This window comes from Melospiza georgiana, chromosome 9 (genome assembly GCF_028018845.1).
Source record: "Melospiza georgiana isolate bMelGeo1 chromosome 9, bMelGeo1.pri, whole genome shotgun sequence".
Taxonomy (NCBI): domain Eukaryota; kingdom Metazoa; phylum Chordata; class Aves; order Passeriformes; family Passerellidae; genus Melospiza; species Melospiza georgiana.
In genome coordinates, this window is record NC_080438.1 from 30,771,725 (window position 1) to 30,792,935 (window position 21,211).

Below are 21,211 nucleotides of genomic sequence, written 5' to 3' on the forward strand. Positions count from 1 at the left end.
TATGAAAAGATTAAAAAATAAAAAGATAGATAGAAAAGATAAAAAACATAAAAAGAAAAAAGATAGATAAAAAGATAAAAGATAAAAAAGATAAAAAGGTAGATAAAAAAGATAAAAAACATAAAAAGAAAAAAGATAGATAAAAAGATAAAAGATAAAAAGGTAAAAGATAAAAAGGTAAAAAAATATAAAAAGAAAGGGAAAAAATGATAAAGAAAAGAGATGATAAGACAAAAAGATAAAAAAGATGAAAAATATAAAAAGGATAATAAAAGATGAAAAGAAAGAAAAAAGGATAGATAAAAAAGATAAAAAGATAAAAAATATTAAAAGGATAAAAAACATAAAAAGAAAGAAAAAAGATAAAAAGATAAAAGATAAAAAGATAAAAAAGATTATAAAAAAGATTATAAAAAAGATAAAAAGATATACAAAAGAAAGGGAAAAAGATGAAAAAGAGAGTAAGAAAAAAGATGATAAAAAGATAAGATAAAAAGAAAAAAGATAAAGAAGATAAAAATATTAAAAATTATAAAAATATTAAATATATTTTAAATATTTAAAAATATTAAAACGGGGAAAGGAAAAAGGAAAAAGGAAAGAGGGGGAAAGGAAAACGGGTAAAAAAGGAAAAGAAAAAGGACAAAGAAAAAGGAGAAAAAGAAGAAGAAGAAAGAAAACGTAATAGAAAAAGAAAGAAGAAAAATGAAACAAGACAAAGGCAAAGAAAAAATACGAAAGAAGAGAAAGGGGGAAAGAAAAAAGAAAACTGGAAAACATCTATATAAACGCAAGAAAATTTACAAAGAAAAACCAAAACTTTTTTTAAAAGAGAAGAAAAAGGAAACAAGAAAAAAAAAATAGAAGCAAAAAGGAAACAAGTGGTGGACTGGTGATTTCCTCCCGCCTGTCACTAGAAGGCAAAGCCGATCACCTGAGCCGTCCATCACACCTTCCCCCGCGAACGCTGTTATCAGCCCCGGGGAGGGGGAACCGGCCCGGCCCCGCTCCGGGCGGAGCTCGGGGCACGGACAGCCCCGGAGCGCATGGACCGGCGGCGGGGACCGGGCCGAGCCCCACCGAGCCGCTGGGACCGCTCTGGAACACGGGAACCAACACGGGAACCCCTCTGGAACCGCTCTGGAACACGGGAACCAACACGGGAACCAACACGGGAACCAACACGGGAACTGCCACGGGAACCGCCACGGGAACCGATGAGGACAGAGGGGAAACCAGAGGTAAAATGGAGCTTTGGCTATTCGGGATTTTGTGGGGTATTAACCCCCCCTCTGGTCCCCCCACCACAGGAAATTAATGATAATTGTTGGCAGATCGGGAAAGGAGCCCAAATGGTGCTCCTGGGGTTTGGGGGAGGGAGGAAAAGCAGCTGGAGGCTCAAAGGGAGAATTTGGGGTTCCTGGGGGCTGCACATGCTGTGTGCCCTCGTTTCTGGGGCTGCCCTGACATACCCGTGCTGGGGTGTCCATGGTAAGGAAGGAAAGCTGGTCACAATCAGGCAGAAAAGCTGAGTTTATGTCATTGATGGCCTGAAAAAAAAAAAAAAACCAAAAAAAAGAAAAACAATAGCAGGATATTCATTAATTTAAAGCTCTGTTAAATGTGGCGGTGGGTTGTGGGAATGCTGAAAAAATGAGAGAAAGCAAAAATCATCTGACAGAGAAGCTAAAATGAGAGTGGATGTGCCTCTGGACGAGCCCCTCGCTCTGAGCAAAATTTCTATTTTTTTATCTCCTCTTCCTCTTCCTCGCTTCTCCCTCCCCTTCCCTTTTCCCCTTTGTTTTCTTTTCCTTTCCTTTCCCGTCCCGAGCATCCCCCGGGGCACAGGCGGAGCTCGGAGCGGCCGCGGGGCTCGGGGCTCGGAACCCCGGTGGGGGAACCGGGGAAAGGCGGCACCACGCGGAATGCTGCTGCTCTGGGACTTTCGCTGCTTTGGGATTCTCCTGCCCCGGGATTTTCATTGCTTTGGGATGCTGCTGCCCTGGGATATTCCGGCTCCAGGATGTTCCTGCACTGGGATTTTCTTTGCCCCCGAGTTTTCTTTGCCCCGGGATGCTCCTGCTCTGGGATTTTCATTGCTTTGGGATGCTCCTGCCCTGGGATGCTGCTGTCCTGGGATGTTCAATGTTTTGTGATTCTCTTGCCCTGGGGTGCTTCTAACTCGGGATTTTCTCTGCTGTGAGGTGCTCTTGTCCTGGGATGCTGCTGCCTCAGGGTTTTCTTTGCCCTGGGATGTTCCTTACCTGGGATTTTTCTTACCTGGGATTTTCCTTGTCCTGGGATGCTCCTTACCTGGGATTTTCTTTGCCCAGGATTTTCTTTGCCCAGGATTTTCTTTGCCCTGGGGTGCTTCTGTCCCGGGATTTTCCTGCCTCGGGATCCGTGTTTTCCGGCGATGCTGCTGCCCAGGAATTCTCACTATCCCAGATATTCCCTGCAGGCTGGGATGGAGCAGCCCCAGGAGAGCAAGGCCCATCCTGAGCAGCTCTGGGCTCTGATTCCATCCCTCACTCCTCCAGCTTTGGGGAACAGCCCCAGGTGGGACAGTCCCCAGGTTTGGGGTGACCCGGGGTGCCACTGTGCTCACAGAGCTTCCCCAGAAACTCATCCAGCGCCAGGAACTGGGGATGGGTGAGATTCGGGGCACAAATTTGGGGTTATTGTGCCTGAAATGACTGAGATGTTCCTCTTTCCTCTGCCGCCCAGCCTGCTGTTCCTGCCGGTTCTTGGAAAGCACAGCAGAGGTTTTTTTAGCGACAAGCGGGGTTGAAGGCCAGCTCTGGGCTCGGAGCTGTGCTGCTTCTCAGCTGCTTTCACTTCGGAGCTGCAGGGACAGCCAGAGTCCCTGGGGCGCATCCACGGGGGCCAGAGAGGGTGGCCTGGGGCTCTCAGAGGAGATTTTGGGGTAAGAGCATGAACAGACCAGGCTGGTACCCACAGACACCCCCTGAGGGTGTTTCAGTCCCCTCCAAGCAGCAATGCTGATTTCCCTCCCCGTTCTGTCACCTGGGAGGGGTTCCCATTAATTTCCCCCCATTGATTCCCTTGAACTTCCCATTAATTCCCCCCTATTGATTTCCCTGACTTTTCCATTAATTTCCCCCTATTAATTTCCCATTGATTTCCCCCTATTAATTTTCCCCTATTAATTCCCCTGAATTTCCCATCAATTTCCCCCTATTGATTCCCTTTAATTTCCCATTAATTTCCCTCTATTGATTCCCCTGAATTTCCCCCTATTATTTCCCCCTATTAATCCCCCATTAATTTCCCCCTATTAATTCCCTTTAATTACCCATTAATTTCCCCCTATTTATCCCCCCCGAATTTCCCTTTAATTTCCCTTTTTCTCAGCTCTGAGCTGGAGTTGCTCCTCAGCAGTTTCTCATCCTTTACTCCCATCACAGCTCACATCCTCTGACCAAAGGCTTTGAAGCAGGGCTGGATTTTGAGGCTGTTTTTTAGGCTGGATTTTGAGGCTGGATTTTAGGCTGGTTTTGAGGGCTGGTTTTTGAGGCTGTATCTTGAGGCTGTATCTTGAGGCTGGATTTTGAGGCTGGATTTTAGGCTGGTTTTTGAGGCTGGTTTTTGAGGCTGGATATTGAGGCTGGATATTGAGGCTGGTTTTTGAGGCTGGATTTTAAGGCTGGATTTTGAGGCTGGATTTTGGCTGGATTTTGAGGCTGGATTTTAGGCTGGTTTTGAGGGCTGGTTTTTGAGGCTGTATCTTGAGGCTGTATCTTGAGGCTGTATCTTGAGGCTGGATTTTGAGGCTGGATTTTAGGCTGGATTTTGAGGGCTGGTTTTTGAGGCTGTATCTTGAGGCTGGATATTGAGGCTGGATTTTAAGGCTGGATTTTAAGCTGTATCTTGAGGCTGGATTTTCAGGCTGGATTTCAGGCTGGATTTTGAGGATTTCAGGCTGGATTTCAGGCTGGATTTTGCCCGTTTTCTCAGATATTTTGGGCCCTTTGCTGTGAGCAGCAGCTGTTTGCAGGCTGTTGACACAGCCCCCAGGCTTAGTGGAAGGCAGAGCATTTCCCTGAAGAAGCTGCTGAGATTGCTCATCCTGGCACTTGCGAATCACCTACAGAAGGCACCACACGAGGAGCTCCTGGCTGGGCTGAGGCACTGCTGAACAACAACACAGCCCCTGGGTTCAAACAAAACCAGAGAGAATGTTCATTAGAGAGGTCTCACAAAATGAGCGTTTGGGATTTTCTGAACAAATCTTTTTTCTACTTTATGACTTTCTACTTTACAATAAAGTAGGAAGGGGTAAAGCAGGAAAATTAGAAAACCACCGAGATGTGTACATGATATCCCCACTTTTTTGGAGCTGGCAACAGGAATTCCTCTCTCTCCAGGCACCAAAATGCCATTTCCACGGATCGTGCCCTCAGCACTGTGGCTGGTGCTGCACCTCACAGCAGGTAAGAGAGGCTTCTTCCTACACAGCAATTAACTCTGAGATTAAGCACTCAGCCTAATTAGGGTGGGGTTTTTCCAGCTTCTACCCCAAATGCCAGTGAACATTTTCCTTTCTGGGTTCATCAGTGGTGCAGGGAGTTTGTTTGGTTTTCAGTTCCAGGTAGAGCTGTTGGGTTTGTGAGAAAAGGCACCGGGACAGGCAGAGCTCATAAACAGGAAAAAATGGGTTCACAGAATCCCGGAATTTGGGTTTGGGTTGGAAAGACCTTAAATCCCACTCAGTGCCACCCCTGCCATGGCAGGGACACCTCCCACTGTCCCAGGGTGTCCCAGTGTCCAGCCTGGCCTTGGGCACTGCCAGGGATCCAGGGGCAGCCACAGCAAATCTGGGAATTCCAGCCCAGCCAGGAATTCCTTCCCACTATCCCATTTCAATCTACCCACTTCCAGCTTCCAGCCATTCCCTGTGTGCTGTCCCTCCGTCCCTGTCCCCAGTCCCTCTCCAGCTCTCCTGGAGCCCCTTCAGGCCCTGCCAGGGGCTCTGGGCTCTCCCTGGATCCTTCTCCTCTCCAGGTGAGCACCCCCAGGTGTCCCAGCCTGGCTCCAGGTCCTTCCTGCACCTCTGCCGACCCAGGCACTTTTCCAATCCCAACAAAAGGAGGGTTCTGGCAGCTCTTACCTGGGTTAATCTGGGTTTTTGGGGACTGGGAGCGACCGTGGCTGCTGGTCCCACGCAGGTGCCAGCAGTTCCTGTGCAATTTCCCCAGCGAACACCCGGGGAGGGAGCGCAGCCCGTCCTGAGGCAGCGAGGGCTCTGCTGAGGATTCTGTTTCTGCCTTTCCCTTGCAGGGCCCTGCAGGAGGGGGGCAGTGAGTGCCGGCAGAGCCGCCCGTGGTGCCACGGAGGTGTGTGCCAAGGGGACCATGACTGCCAGCCCCTGCTGCGCCATCCCCGCGGGCACCAACGTCACCCTGTCGTGCCAGCTGGCAGCCCCGCGGGCACGGGGCTGGTGCTGGGCAGCGATTTTCCTCAACAGCTCCGAGCAAACCCGGGCCCAGGGGGGCTCAGTGAGCAAAACCCTCCTGGTCACTGCCCAGGGCAGGCACCACTTCACCTGCAAGTGCATCGGTGGGGGCAGGACAGCACTCGTCTGTGGCATCGACATCCACTGTGGCAGTAAGGAAAATCCCTTCTGAGTCGCTGCCCAAAGCTCTCCATTGCTTCTCACAGCTCCCCTGTGGCAGAGGGAAGCCTGAGAGGCACTGCCAGGGGGTGCCTTTGTCCAGGGCTGCTGCTGGGAGTCAGTCCCATGGGAATATTCCTGGCTGGAATTGGGCAGCTCTGGTGTTCCTGAGGGGAGAGAGGTTCAACAAATGCCCCTGCCCAGAGCAAAGAACACCCTCCCTGCCCTGCATCCCCTCAATGTCCCCTACCCACATCTTTGGGGAAGAGCCACGGGAGCTCTGGGCAGCCTGCTCTGGCTGGAGGTGTTGGCCTGAAGGACCCTGAAAGGTCATGGATGTCAGGACTGACAGGAATTTCTGTTTCAGACCCTCCAGACGAGCCCAGGAACGTGTCCTGTATCCAGAAGGGGACACAGGGACGTCCCACCTGCACCTGGCACAAGGGCAGGCTCACCTACCTCCCCACTGCCTATGGCATAGAGTGAGTGCTGGGGTGCCAATACAATTAATGCCTAATTATCCCCTGCAGCAGCTTCCTCAGCACGCCCTGCAGCCCCCTCGGGGTGCAGCGAAGGGGCTGTGCCAACCCATCCCTTTGGAAAGGGAGCCCTGTCCCCATGTCCTGGGGTGAATCCCTAATCCCAGGACACCCCACACCCCAGGATTGACCCTGTCCCCATGTCCTGGGGTGAATCCCAAAGCCAGCACACCCCAGGACTGGCCCTGTCCCCATGTCCTGGGGTGAATCCCAAAGCCAGCACACCCCAGGATTGACCCTGTCCCCATGTCCTGGGGTGAATCCCTAAACCAGGACACCCCACACCCCAGGATTGACCCTGTCCCCATGTCCTGGGGTGAATCCCTAAACCAGGACACCCCACACCCCAGGATTGACCCTGTCCCCATGTCCTGGGGTGAATCCCAAAGCCAGCACACCCCAGGGCTCACCTTTCCTGCTCCACAGAAATCCAACCAATGCTCTGCTCCTGCTGCAGGCTCTCCAACGGCACCAGCACCTTTTCCTTTCCAGAAGAGGCTCCCAGCCAGGTGTTGTTTGGCTCTGGGGCTCTGAGCGAGCTGGATTTTGGCTCCAATTACACCGTGGTGGTTTCTGCCTCCAATCCATTAGGAAATGCCTCTTCCCAGCCGCTCACCTTCACGCTGACAGACATAGGTAAGGCACCCCTCAGACAGCTCCAGACCTTGGGGAGACCTGAAAATAGTCAGGACCTCTTGGCACAAACATTAAACATTAAACCTCTTGGAAAAAACACCCATCCAGCCTAAAGCAACAATCCTATTTTCCACCTAACCCCCTTCAGTGCTGTGCTGCCTCTCTGAACCCTGTTTGTTTCTCTGTTTCTCTGTTTGTTTCTCTGTTTGGGTGCCAGTGAAGCCGCTCCCTCCCGAGTTTTCGGTGGAATTTGACGATTCCTCGGGCACCAGCTGCACCATCGTGTGGCACCACGAGGCGCAGGCCCAGCACTGCAGGCTGAGGCACCGTCCCCTCGGCAGGCACGGCTGGAGCACGGTAATCCTGATGGCATTCGGGGAATTCTGCAGCTGCTGGGCAGGAGAGAGCTCCTGGCAGGGCCTGAAGGGGCTCCAGGAGAGCTGCAGAGGGGCTGGGCACAGGGATGGAGGGACAGGACACAGGGAATGGCTGGGAGTGAAAGAAGGTAGATTGAGATGGGATATTGGGAAGGAATTCCTGATTGGAATAGAATTCCCAGATTTGCTGTGGCTGCCCCTGGATCCCTGGCAGTGCCCAAGGCCAGGCTGGGTCAGTTGGAGGTGTCCCTGCCATGGCAGGGGTGGCACTGGGGGGGATTTAAGCTCCCTCCCAACCCAAACGATTCCATGATTCCATGAAGATTTTACTGTAAGTGGCTAAAAGAACACTTTGCTGGGAGCTGAGCACATCACCCAGACAGAGATTTTGCTATGAGGGATTTTTCAGATGAAGCCCTGCAGGTCTGATGATCCCTTGCATCATTCTTTGAGTTTCTGAGGCTGCTGTTTTTAAATCCGTGTCTGAATTTGCAACTCAGCCTCTCACTGCCTGCAGCCCTCATTTCCTCGGGAGTCTAATACCAGTTTCTCCATCCCCCCTGAAGGTGGAGAGCCTCAGCAGGGAGAGATTCCACCTGCAGGGGCTGGAGCCCGACACAGCCCACGAGTTCCAGGTGAGCTGCAGGATGCTGCCGGGCCAGGGGCTGTGGAGCGACTGGAGCAGCAGCCAGGGCAGCACCCCAGCAGCAGGTAAAGAATAATGGGTATAAAACTGGGAAATTGGTACAGAACTGCCCTGCCCTGCCCAGGGCAGCACCCCAGCAGCAGGTAAAGAATAATGGGTATAAAACTGGGAAATTGGTAAAGAACTGCCCTGCCCAGGGCAGCACCCCAGCAGCAGGTCATGGTTAACTGGTATTAAACTGGGAAATTGGTAAAGATCTGCCCTGCCCTGAGCCAGCTCTGGGCTCTGCACCCACAGCAAACTCCAGCTCAGGAGCCCAAATTGCTGCTGGGCTGCTCTGGGCAAGCTCCAGATCCAGACCCCAGCCCAACAGGGAGAAGTTTCTGTAAGAAAATTGCGTTTTTAATGAGCAAAGAGTGAAGCTGCTCCAAACCAGAGCTCCCTGAGAACAGCTGAAGGATTTGGGGGTGGCAATGAGATGATTACCCCAGTAATTCTGTGATTCTCTGCTCTCCTGTTTGGCTTTGGCTGCTCCTTCTTGTGAATTACTGCCAGCCCGTGGGGCTGGTGCTGTTCTGAGTCACCCAGTTCCCCTTTCCCCCGTGACAGCAGCGATTTCTGTAAGAGACATTGATTGATTCGGGAGGTGTGAACCTTTCCCTGCCTCCCCCACCTTCCTCTCAACAGCCTTCTCCCCGTTTGGGCTGCACCCCGAGTTTGTGGCTGTCACCCCCACCCTGCCCCGGGGCTTTTCAGCTGATCCTTGTGCCCTCAGAGCGAGGGGAGGCTGCGCACGAGCAGCTCTGGGCGCCTCCTCACCGCCCTGAGCTTCTCCACAAGTCATCACCCAAAATCAACCCTTTCCAAGGAGAAATTCCTGCTCCTGCTCCTTTTTGTGCGAGCTGCCAAAACCCCTCGTTCGTGTGGCTCGCAGGCTTTCAAAGCCAGGCTGGAGGGCAGCAGATGCAATCCCATATTGGGATTTTTCTGCTCCGAGCTCGCAGCCAGTGCTCTGGTTTTATTTCTGCTGCTGCTTCTTGTTTCTGTTCCAGTCTCTCTCTGCAGTCACCCCAGGACAAGCTGCTCCCACCGTGCTGACCTGGAGGGGTTTGTGCCACAGCCCTGGGTGCTCCTCAGCTGCCCCTGCTCCAGCTATCAATGATCATGCTTGAATTGATGAGCTGGTGCTGCTGGAGGAGCAAAGCTCTGCCATCCCCTGTCCCCTCAGCTTTCCTTCCCCGTTCATCTCTGATGCTGGATTTTGGGAGCCAGCTCTTCCCTTTGATGCCATTTTGGGAGGTTTCTTCAAAATATCAAGAGTTTCCAGTCAGAACTGTGGGAGGAACAGGGGTTTAAGCTGCCTCAGAGAAGCTGTTAAAGGCATTTACTGGACAGGAAAATCCCACACATGCCCCACACGCCCTCATCCAAGGCTGCCTGTTGTTCTGGGATGGATGGAGCCAAGCCCAAGGACCTTCAGGAGCCTCAGATTTATGCAAAGACAGGAGCAAATGCTGTGCTTTGGTGTGTGGCTTCCCCTGGGAGCCATCCAGATTACTGAGGTCAGGACATCCAAACTCCTCTCCCTGGGTTCTTGTTCTCCTCCTGACCCCACCCTCAAAGCAGCCAAACAGCAGCAAACCTGGGTTATCACACCCTGCAGCGCTTCAGGGCCATTTGAAGGATTAAATTTGAATTTTCTCAGGGGTTTTACCTCCTTGTTTGTCGGCTCCAAGCCCCAACCACTGCCTCTGCTCTGCTCTTCCCTGTCTCCAGTGCCAACAGGGACCCTGGATGTGTGGTACCGGCAGCAGGAGCTGGGCTCAGGGCTCCAGAACCTCTCCTTTTTCTGGAAGGTGAGTGCAGTGAGACCCCACGGCCTGGCTGGAACAGACAGGTGCCTGCTCAGGAGGGCAGGAGCCTCCTTAAATGGAGAATGTAAACCCCCTCCCTCCTAATTGGTATAATTTTGAAATTAGGGGTCTCTCAGGCAAAGATGCGGGAGCAGGAATAACAGGTCCTTATTAGAGAAATAATAAAAATAAAGTGAAAATGCAGTAATACAAAACAAACCTGCCAGAGTGAGAGCAGGAGAAAGCTGCTCCTCTGGGAATGCAGTGAGCAAAGGCTGTTTCTGTTGTCCCAAACCTCAGATTGTACCCAGGTAGGAATGCTTGGCCCCTCCCCTGGGCGGAGCATCTCCCCATGGGATGCTGGGATTGGATCAGCCATGCAGGGACACTCACTGGCCATGGACAGAAGATAATTAATAATTAATGGCCCATGGACAGCAGAGATCTCCTGGAGGGAGGATTGGCTGTGGAAGAGATAAAGAAAGCTGCCCAATGAACAGAGATAACTGCCCCAGCTCTGACAGATGGGGACAGAACACACAGCCCCAGGCACACCTTGTAACCCAGGATAGCCCAGCAGGGGCAGCAGAACCCAGCCAGGTGAGAGGGGAAACGAAACCAGAGCCAGGTGAGAGGAGAGATGGTGATTTCTAGGATGGCAGGGAAGGAGCACAAAGGTCTCACCAGTTCCCAGGGACAGGGACACAGACCAAGGGTGCCCTCCCCATTCCTCCTCTTACTCGTCAGCATTTTCCTGCCTGCAATATCATGGAATGCCAGAATTATTTGGACTGGGAGGGATCCTGAATGTCATCCTGTCCCATGGCAGGGACACCTCCCACTGTCCCAGGCTGCTCCAAACCCATCCAGCCTGGCCTTGGGCATGCCAGGGCTCCAGGGGCAGCCACAGCAAACCTGGGAATTCCATCCAACCCCTCCCCACCCTCCCAGGAACAATTCCCAATTCTCAATCTCCCATCCATCCCTCTGGCAGTGGGAGCCATTCCCCATGTCCTGTCCCTCCATCCCTTTATCCCAAGCCCCTCTGCAGATTCCCCACCTGCAGACAGCATTTTTGGGGTCTGCTGGGCAGAGCTGGGGGCTGGAACCCCACAGGGAACATTCCACACAGAATTTGGTTTAAAACCCGCCAGAGCTGGGTGAAAAAATTCACTGTGTTCCCCCCCCAACACCACGCTGCAAGTGAAAGCAGAAATTCTCATGTAATTCTGTGACCCCAGACTTTGTGGCTTCAGCTTGCAGACCTTTATCTTGCAGCACTTTCTTTATCAGGGGTAACTTCCTGCAGCATCATTCATAAAACAGGGTAATAAACTGCCTTTAGAGGTTTCACTGCAGCTCCCAGGCCAGGCTGACACTCAGCACCACTTCCTACCCAGGGTGTGCCCTTGCTCTCACACAAACACCCAGGAGAAGGGTTGAAAATTCAACTTCAGCAGGTTTGCAGTGCTGCCTCCGTCCTGAGCTGCTCCCAAAGCTTTGCAAACATTTTGGCTTGTGCTTTGTTTCGTTATGACAAACATCAGCTAAATAAATGAATTAATGTCGCAGAAACATCAGGAAACTAAAACTGAGAGTACAACTGAAGGCGCCCAGAGGGGAGTAAAACCAGGGTGTGGTGTTCCACAGACTGTCAGAGGTGTGTGTTCTGAGTGGCTCAATTTAAATAATTCTTTATGGTGGTTTAAGTAAAATCCAGGGTTTTCCTCCCAAGCAAAACCTGCTCATTTTGACAAATCCAGCTGAGCAGCTGATCATCTTTTTTTTGCCTTCCTTGTGAAAAAAAAAGAAAAAGTGTGAATTCAGCCTCATGGCAGGAAATGTTTCAGTGTCCTCAGGGCAGGAAGGGTTTCAGTGTCCCCAGTGCTATCACAGCAAAACTGGAATTGGGTGGGAAAAATAAATCCTGGAATGGTTTGGGTTGGGATGGACCTTAAATCCCACCCAGTGCCACCCCTGCCATGGCAGGGACACCTTCCACTGTCCCAGGCTGCTGCAGCCTGGCCTTGGGCACTGTCAGGGATCCAGGGGCAGCCAGAATTTCTGTGACCACCCTGCCAGGAACAATTCCCAATTCCCAGCACCCCACCCCTCCCTGCGCTGTGTCCCTGTAAAGCCGTTCCCTGCGTCCTGTCCCTCCGTGCCCCATGCCCAGCACGCCCAGGGGGCAGCCCCTCGTTCACAGCCGGTGACAGAGGCTCTGTCCCCGCAGGCTCTGAGCAGGTGGGAGGCAGGAGGGAGGATCCTGTGCTACAACGTGACCTTGGAAGCGCTGGGGCAGGGGGAGCTCTGGGCGCAGTCCCACCGCACCACGCAGACCAGCTTCTCCAGGGTGACCGCCAGGGCGGGGCACAGGGTGACGGTGACAGCGCAGAGCCCGCGGGGCAGCTCCGCCCCTGCCACCGTCCTGACGCACCTGGGCAGCCCAGGTAAGGCTCCTGTGCCGGGGGATGGCTGGGAGAGCTGCTCTGCTGGGCCACACCTCCTCTGTGCCACACCCTTGCTGTGCCACACCCCGCTGTGCCACACCCCGCTGTGCCACACCCAGCTGTGCCACACCCCTGCCGGGCCACATCCCGCTGTGCCACACCCTGCTGTGCCACACCCCCACTGTGCCACACCCCCCATGCCACACCCCCCTGTGCCACACCCCCCTGTGCCACACCCCCCTGTGCCACACCCCGCTGTGCCACACCCCACTGTGCCACACCCCACTGTGCCACACCCCCACTGTGCCACACCCCGCTGTGCCACACCCCGCTGTGCCACACCCCCGCTGTGCCACACCCCCCATGCCACACCCCTGCCAGGCCACATCCCCCCTGTACCACACCCCCACTGTGCCACACCCCTGCCAGGCCACACACACCCCTGTGCCACACCCCGCTGTGCCACACCCCCACTGTGCCAAACCCCCACAGTGCCACACCCCTGCCGGGCCACACCCCCCCATGCCACACCCGCTGTGCCACACCCCACTGTGCCACACCCCCACTGTGCCACACCCCCCATGCCACACCCCTGCCAGGCCACACCCCCCTGTGCCACACCCCTGCCAGGCCACGCCCCTGCCATGCCACGCCCCTGCAGGGGTTGCGGTGCCTCCACCTTGTGCCCACCTCAGCGACCCTCAGGGATGTGCAGATCCGCCTGTCCCTGCGGCTCCTGCGGGCGAGCAGCCCCAGCTGCTGGGTTTGTTCTCCCGTGCCAGATCTGCCCCCTCCCCAGCGGGTCCGCGCCGAGGGCCTGGGGAACAGCAGCATCCTGGTGAGCTGGAGCCCCCCCGCCGCAGCCGCCCTGCCCCTCGGGGGGTACCTGGTGGAGTGGGCAGAGCCCTGGAGGGAGCCACAGCTGCAGCCCCACCACAGCTGGGTGAAGCTGCCCCCGTCCCACCTCTCCACTGTGATAGCAGGTAATGTCACCTGTGATAGCAGTAATGTCCACTGTGAGAGCAGGTAATGCCACCCCGGGCTGGCACGGCACCAGCTTGGTTGGAAAATATCCTTGGCCACAAGTCAGGTGGGAATTTGGGCTCCTCAGCCAGGCTGGATGGGGCCTGGAGCAGCATGGGATGGTGGGAGGTGTTGCCATGGCAGGGGTGGCTCTGGATAGGCATTGAAGTCCTTCCCAAGCCAAATCTGTTTGAAAGTCCATATTTCTATATATTTCTATGCATTTCTATATATTTCTATATATAGAAATATATTTCTATATAATCTATATAAACTATATTCTACACACTTATATATATTCTATATATTTTCTATATATTTCTATCATTTTTACTAAAATCACTTCCAGGGATCCAGGGGCAGCCACAGCTTCTCTGGGCACCCTGTGCCAAGGCCTGCCCACCCTGCCAGGGAACAATTCCTTCCCAATATCCCACCCATCCCTTTCCTCTGGCAGTGGGAAACCATTAATTTCCAATTTAAAGCCCAGTAAGGCTCTGCCAGACTCAGGAGATCAGAGATAATTTCTTTCCCTTCTTTATGAAAGATCCATCAATAATCACAAGATTTATCTAAGATTTAAGCAGCCGCTGCAATATTTCTGCCCTGATTGCAAATCCTTGAAGAACCAGCTGTGATTTCTCCCCCAAATCCCTGAAGAAGCAGCTCTGCAGCTGTGATTTCTCCCCCAAATCCCTGAAGAATATCTCTGCAGCTGTGATTTCTCCCCCAAATCCCTGAAGAAGCAGCTCTGCAGCTGTGATTTCTCCCCCAAATCCCTGAAGAAGCAGCTCTGCAGCTGTGATTTCTCCCCCAAATCCCTGAAAAAGAGCTCTGTAGCTGTGATTTCTCCCCCAAATCCCTGAAGAAGCAGCTCTGCAGCTGTGGTTTCTCCCCCCAGAGCACATCAGAGATAACGTCTGCTATCAGATCCACGTGTCTGCACTTTATCAGGACAGAGCTGGGCAGGCAGCATCAGTCAGGGGAAACTCCACAGCTCAAGGTAAACCCCAGGAATGCTGTCCGGGTGATTGCAAGGCGTTTGAGCTCAGCTCTAACACCGCTCCTGTGCCTTGCAGCCCCCTCAGCTGGGCCCCAGATGTTCACCACGCCCTGGGCCAGCGGAGCCCTGGTTTCCTGGGAGGAGATCCCAGCGCCCCAGCAGAGGGGCTGCATCACTGGGTACCACATCTACCTGCACAGGAAGGATGGGCAGGGCCAGCCCGAGGTCCACGGTGGGTGCCCAGGGCTGGAAATGCTTCTCCTGCTCTCCTGTCATTGCTGAGAGTCTCCTGTGGGATCACTTCCAGCCTGAAACTATCACTTCTCCCTGCTCCTCCTATTCTTCCTCCTCTTCTTATTCCTCTTTATCTTTTTCTTCCTTACCTTCCGCATCTTCTCTTCTCCTTTTATTTTTCTTCCTCCTCCTCTTATTCCACTTCTTCTTTCTTCCTCTTCTTATTCCTATTCCCCCTCTTACTTCTCTTCCTCTTCTTCTTCCTTTTCTTTTTCCTAATTCTTCCTCCTCTTCTTCTTCCTATTCTTCCTCTTATTCCTCTCCTTTTTTTCTCTTACTCATCTTCCATTTCTTTTTCCTTAATCCTCTTCTGCCTCCTCTTCTTCTTCCTCCTCCTTTCCCCTTTTATTCTTCTTCCTTTTCTTCTTTCTATTCCTCCTCTTATTCATCTTCCATCTCCTCCTTTTTTTGCTCTTATGCATCTTCCTTTTCTTTTTCCTTAAACCTCTTCCTCCTCCTCTTCTTCCTTCTCTTTTACCCTCTTATTCTTCTTCCTTTTCTTTTTCCTCATTCCTCCTCCTCTTCTTCTTCCTATTCCTCCCCCAATTCGGCTTCCTCTTTTTTTTCTCCTACTTGTCTTCCTTTTCTTTTTCCTTAATCCTCCTCCTCCTCTTCTTCTTCCTCCTCCTTTTTCCTCTTATTCTTCTTCCATTTCTTTTTTTCTTATTTCTCTTCCTCCTCCTCCCCTTCCTGCCTTCGCTCAGAGCCCGGTTCCAGCTGCAGGCAGTAAATCCGGTGCCAGGCTCTCCATTTCCATCCCCGTTTTCCCGCAGCCGTTCCCGCCGGGGCTCCTCGCTCGCTGCACCTCCCTCACCTGGAGCCGGGCGAGCACCACGAGCTCTGGATGACAGCGGCGACCGCGGCCGGGGAGGGGCCCCGGGGCAACAGCGACAGCGTCTGCCTGGACGGTAAGGACACGGTGCTGGGTGCTCCTGGGCCTGGATCCCCTTCCCGCTCTCTGGGAATGCTTTTCCTGTTCTCTTGCGGTCACTGGAGATCTCCAAGCGGTGCCAGAGCACTCCTGGCCCTGGGATCCCCTCTCCCACTCTCTGGGAATGCTTTCCCTGTTCCCTTGCGGTCACTGGAGATCTCCAAGCAGTGCCAGGGTGCTCCTGGCCCTTGGATCCCCTCTCCCACTCTCTGGGAATGCTTTTCCTGTTCCCTTGCAGTCACTGGAGCTCTCCAAGCACTGCCAGGGCACTCCTGGCCCTTGGATCCCCTCTCCCACTCTCTGGGAATGCTTTTCCTGTTCCCCTGCAGTCACTGGAGCTCTCCAAGCACTGCCAGGGTGCTTCTGGCCCTGGGATCCTCTTTCCTGCTCTCTGGGAATGCTTTCCCTGCTCCTCTGCAGTCACTGGAGCTCTCCAAGCACTGCCAGGGTGCTCCTGGGCTTGGATCCCCTTTCCCGCTCTCTGGGAATGCTTTCCCTGCTCCCCTGCAGTCACTGGAGCTCTCCAAGCAGTGCCAGAGCAGTCCTTGCCCCTGGGATCCCCTTTCCTGCTCTCTGGGAATGCTTTTCCTGCTCCTCTGCAGTCACTGGAGCTCTCCAAGCACTGCCAGAGCAGTCCTTGCCCCTGGGATCCCCTCTCCCACTCTCTGGGAATGCTTTCCCTGTTATCTTGCGGTCACTGGAGATCTCCAAGCAGTGCCAGAGCAGTCCTTGCCCTGGGATCCCCTTTCCCGCTCTCTGGGAATGCTTTTCCTGTTCCCCTGCAGTCACTGGAGCTCTCCAAGCAGTGCCAGAGCAGTCCTTGCCCCTGGGATCCTCTCTCCCACTCTCTGGGAATGCTTTCCCTGTTATCTTGCAGTCACTGAAGCTCTCCAAGCACTGCCAGAGCAGTCCTTGCCCCTGGGATCCCCTCTCCCACTCTCTGGGAATGCTTTCCCTGTTATCTTGCAGTCACTGGAGCTCTTCAAGCAGTGCCAGAGCAGTCCTTGCCCCTGGGATCCCCTTTCCCGCTCTCTGGGAATGCTTTTCCTGCTCCTCTGCAGTCACTGGAGATCTCCAAGCAGTGCCAGAGCAGTCCTTGCCCCTGGGATCCCCTCTCCCACTCTCTGGGAATGCTTTTCCTGCTCCTCTGCAGTCACTGGAGCTCTCCAAGCGTTCTGAAGATCTCTTGGTGCTGAAGATTTGCAGTCTCAGCTGGGTTTGGGATGTGGAATCTCTTTGCCTTCAAGCTCCCAAGTGCTGTGCTCTTTCCTCTGTGGTGAAGGGTGGTTTATCCACAGAGCACAGAAAGATTTGGGGTTTTCCCCCTCTTTTTGCTGGAGCTGAATGGTGGCTGCTCTGCATTCCAGGTGCTGGGGACTGGCTGACTCTGGGGCTCATCTGCAGCTTCTTCATCCTCTCAGCCTGCCTTTGTTCTGTGCCTCCAGCAAGGAGAGTGTGAGTGGATCCATCAGCTGTGTCCCAATAAAACTGGGGTGGTTATCAGGAGGGATTAAATCCCGCAAAGATTTGGGTTGAGAGAGATATTAAATCCCACCCAGTGCCACCCCTGCCATGGCAGGGACCCCTCCCACTGTCCCAGGGTGCTCCAGCCTGGCCTTGGGCACTGCAAGGGGCAGTCACAGCTGCTCTAGGCACCCTGTGCCAGTGCATTTTAAAAATCTTCACTCCCACCTAATCTAAATAGATCCTCCTTTAGTTTAAAAACATTTTCCCTTGTCCTACAGGATGGTCATACCCTTTCATGAGCATGGAACAGCGAAGATTGCTAAAATTTAAGGTTTCAGGTACATGAATTATAATGAAAACAGGCTCTGAGCTTAAAATACACCTGTAGCCCATAGATAGTGTGAATTTTCAACCAGATTTTGAAACCAAACTGAAGGGGAGCAATCCCTGGGAATTATCCCCACCCAGCCAAGAGCTCTGAGGGCGGATCCACGATCACAGCTGGGTTAATTCCCCACCCGAGGAGCACAAGGGCGCTGCAGGTCTCACCGTTCACGTTTCTAATTGCATGCATCCCCCTGCAGGTTGCAGTGGCTCCTGTCCCTCCTGCTGCCGCAGTGGCACAGCAAAGCCATTCCCGACCCTGCCAACGCCACGTGGGCCAAGAGCTTAGCGGCTGCCAAGGTAAATTAGAGGGGTTTTCCTTCTAATCCCACAACCTTCATTAGAAAAGCAATTGGAGCCAGGCGAGCCCGTAATCTCCCGAAGCAGCAAATCCAGCAATCTCTGGCAGCAGATAATCTCTGCTGGGGGAATTACAGTGCAGATCCCCCGTTCCCAGCGGGACGAGCGGCCGCGGGGAGCGAGTCCCGGAGATGCGTGCCGGGATTCACTCCGTGTCCCCCCGCAGGCGGAGCTGAGCGCTCCCTCCAGCCCCTTCCTGCCCGGCGGCGCCTTCGAGGAGCCCGAAGCCAGCCCGGTGCAGGAGGCGCCGGCCCAGCCCGAGCCGCCCAAGCCCCCGGACAAGGAGGAGGTGGGCAGCGCTGGCAGCAGGGGGCACGGCGGGTGGGCAGCGGAGAGCTCAGCGGAGGAGCAGCAGCTGCCGGAGCTGTACCAGCGGCTGCTGCTGGAGGCGATGGAGCCCCCCGAGCCCGTGGCCGAGTACATCTGCAACCCCGGCAGCCTGGCCGCGGAGCCGGCCCCCGAGCCCGAGCCCAGCCCCCTGTCCGCGTTCCCAGCCTCGGCCTTCCTGCCTGCCGCCCTCTGCTGCCCAGGGGACCTGACTCTGGATCGGGTGAAACTCAGCGGCAGCTCCTGGCCGAGGGAGGCAGGGGGCGGTGTGAGCCCGGCAGGAATTCTGGCACCATAGAGTGTTTCGATGTGAGCCCGGCAGGAATTTTGGCACTTTACAAAGCTTTTCGGTGTGTTTTGATGCGAGCTCAGCCTGGATTTTGGCATTTTACAAAGCATTTCGGTGTTTTCAATGTGAGCTCAGCCTGGATCTTGGAACTTTACAGAGTATTTGGTGTTTTCAATGTGAGCTCAGCCTGGATCTTGGAACTTTACAGAGTATTTGGTGTTTTCAATGTGAGCTCAGCCTGGATCTCGGCACTTCACTGAGTATTTCAGTGTGTTTTGATGTGAGCCCGGCCTGGATTTTAGCATTTACGAATATTTTAGTGTTTCAGCACACGCAATCCAGTCCCTCACGTGTGACACCTCCGAGTGACAAAACCCTTCCCCAGTCACACCTCACCTTAGGACGTGGCTGCTCCTCTGCAGAGGCACACTGGGGATGCCAGAGCTGGATTTTGGGTATTTGGGGAGCCCTTCCTGCAGCCTGGGCTGCCTCAAGCCCTGTTCCAGAATCAGAGTTAAAAAATCATCATTTCCACCAGGAAGAGCAAGGAACTGCAGAAGGGAAGGATGGAACAGCTCAGCACCTCTTGTTCCTCCCCTGGCACCAAGTCACAGAGTCCCCAATGTCACCAGACCCACGGGGGACACAGCACCAGAGCCAGGGCCCCTTCCTTGCCTCAGCTCAGGGCAGGAAAATTCCTCAGCAGAACTAAAAGCACCAGGCAGCATCTGTACTCAGCCACATGGATTGTCAAGAGGAATTTCAGTGATTTATTGGAGTGTTCTAATTACAGGCTGCAAGGGTGTTACACATTTAATGACTTTGTTTACCAGGTGTGTGTATAGAAATAAAATGTTGGAAATCTGAACTTGGCTTCCTGTTGTTTTCTCTGGTCAAGTTCCAGCTTTACACAGAACAATTAAAAATTAAAAATAAAGCTGAAAGGTTGCAGTTAGAGAAGGAGCAGCCCAGGTATGAACTTACCTGGAGCATCCTCTGCATCCCCGAGCAGGGACGGAGCTGCTGCTGCCACCATTCAAGTGCACATTTGGCTATTGCCAAATACCAGCTCAGCCATGGCACTTTGGGCTTCTGAGCTCTGCTCCCACCTGTGTCACCTGGCTGGGTGACATCAAAGGAAAACATCTCCCTCACAACTGGGTCAGACATCCCAAAAAGCAGAACCTGCTGCCTGATCCCCACACCCTGCCTCGGAACCACCCTGGTGAGAGGGTTCTGCCTGAGCACCACAACTCAGCCCCTCCAGTCAGCTCTGCAAACCAAACTGAGCTAGAAAGGCAAAGCAGATGCCAAAAAACGTTTTTTTTTTTTTTTTTAAATAAAGCACTATTTTACCATTCATATTTGCCTGAACGCTGATTTTCTACCTCACCCTAAGGATAAGAGAACATTGGAACTAATTTTGTTCTCACCCCACGAATCTCCAAATCAATCACAATGTGGGGATTCCTGTCCAGCCTCACCCCAAGAGACAAGGACCAGAGCTCTGTGACTCCAGCCTGGCAGTCTCCCAGTGCTGTCCCTGAGCATCCCAGGGGCTGATTCCCCCTCAGGACACCCTTTCCAGCAGGAATGCCAGGTCTGGCTGTCCTGGGGACAGCCCAGTGGAACCTGGCTGGGGCAGAGCAGCCCAGAGTGCCCAAGGCAGGGAGCCTGGTCCTTGGGATGACCCTAGGGGGGCAGAAGCTGGCACAGCTGGAAGAGGCACAGCTGGCTGTCAGTGCTGGCTTTATTAAACCAGAGCTCTGCCTTTGCAAAGCCACCCCTGTGAGTACACAGGTGGGCTCAGCTCCTCCAAGTGCTGCCACCACACATTTCCACTGATTCCTGACATTCCAGGAGAATCCATGTCCTTTCCCACACAGCTAACTCTTGGAGCTCACCAATCAAGCCCCCCTGCTCCCTCCCAGCATTCCAGCTCTGAGATAACTCCCCTGCTCAAACCTTGCCCTTGCTCATTCCACAGCCAATCTGCTCCACACCTCCAACTTTCTCTGCTCTCTTTTCCAAAGGATCAGAATTTAAAAGCTGCAGTCCCCTAGATTTGGTGTGACAGCAGGAGCAAGCAAGAGGACAGAAAATGTTGCTAAAAGCAAGTTCATTAATCATAAATAAACTACTTGGGAGATGCTTTTCCAAGGCAAAATCCATCCTGGGAATGGGAATGCAAACTGGATTTCCTGGGACAGACCCTAGGTGAGCCACTATGAACCTCAGTGGTTTCACTTCCATGTGGTTTTCAGCACATTGTTTTTAAAAGAGCATGAAAATAAACCTTTATTTCAGTTAACACCCACCAATATTAAAGATAAATGTTCACAGTTTTAGTTCTTGACACAAATGGACTGAAAGAGGTGAATTCACATCTGGCAGAACAGCAGAAGGACCAATCTTAAGTTACAAGCTGTGTTGAAAATCACTCTAGGTGCCATTTGGGAATGCTCTAGAGCAGGAAAAAGGAAAATCCAGCCAGCAAAATCACCTGGGTGGCAACTGGAACAGCAGTTTGGATCCAGGAGGGGCTGTGTTCCAGGGAAAGCTCTGCTCCACCTGTTTGGGTGTTACCAGGCTGTCCCCAAGGCTGGAAGGGCAGCACATCCCACCAGACAATGGGAGAAGGAACAGCTCTGCTTCTTCAACACTCAGAGCAGAGTCAGGAGAGGAGAACCAAGGGATTCTCCCACCTCTGGTGGAAAACCTGCCTCCTGCTCCTGCCTGGGGCTGGAGATCCAGGTGAGGGAACTGAGCCATGGTACTCACAGTGGGTCCCAACTGGAGCTCTGTGGAGAACAGCTCAGGAAAGGCAAAGGCAGCTGCTAACACCCCAGCTGAGCAGGCTGCTATTCCACATTCCAAGGTCTCCAACACTTCCTGCCTGTCCTGCACAGTTTTTACAAAAATAGGGGGTTACCTTTAGTTTTCTACCTACCTACAAAACTACCAACATGCTCTAATGGCCAAAGAGGAAAACATGAA

At 53.2% G+C, this 21,211-nt stretch overlaps 1 protein-coding gene across 1 annotated transcript; it reads left to right on the forward strand.

Moving 5' to 3' along the window:
* The first annotated feature begins 4,396 nt into the window (after window positions 1–4,396).
* IL12RB2 (interleukin 12 receptor subunit beta 2) lies at window positions 4,397–18,583 on the forward strand. The gene is made up of 16 exons (XM_058029817.1): window positions 4,397–4,454; window positions 5,302–5,628; window positions 6,003–6,117; window positions 6,632–6,810; window positions 7,028–7,167; window positions 7,754–7,898; window positions 9,610–9,689; window positions 11,920–12,136; window positions 12,919–13,119; window positions 14,061–14,162; window positions 14,239–14,394; window positions 15,230–15,364; window positions 16,755–16,842; window positions 17,439–17,538; window positions 17,765–18,174; window positions 18,532–18,583. The coding sequence occupies exons 1-16, from the start codon at window positions 4,397–4,399 to the stop codon at window positions 18,581–18,583; spliced, it is 2,505 nt and encodes an 834-aa protein (XP_057885800.1).
* The last annotated feature ends 2,628 nt before the right edge of the window (window positions 18,584–21,211 follow it).

Coding starts and splice junctions, on each gene's coding strand:
- IL12RB2 (XM_058029817.1), top strand. CDS start 4,397: ATGCCATTTCCACGGATCGTGCCCTCAGCACTGTGGCTGGTGCTGCAC. Junction 14,163..14,238: donor GGGAAACTCCACAGCTCAAG/GTAAACCCCAGG, acceptor TGTGCCTTGCAG/CCCCCTCAGCTGGGCCCCAG. Junction 14,395..15,229: donor GGGCCAGCCCGAGGTCCACG/GTGGGTGCCCAG, acceptor GTTTTCCCGCAG/CCGTTCCCGCCGGGGCTCCT.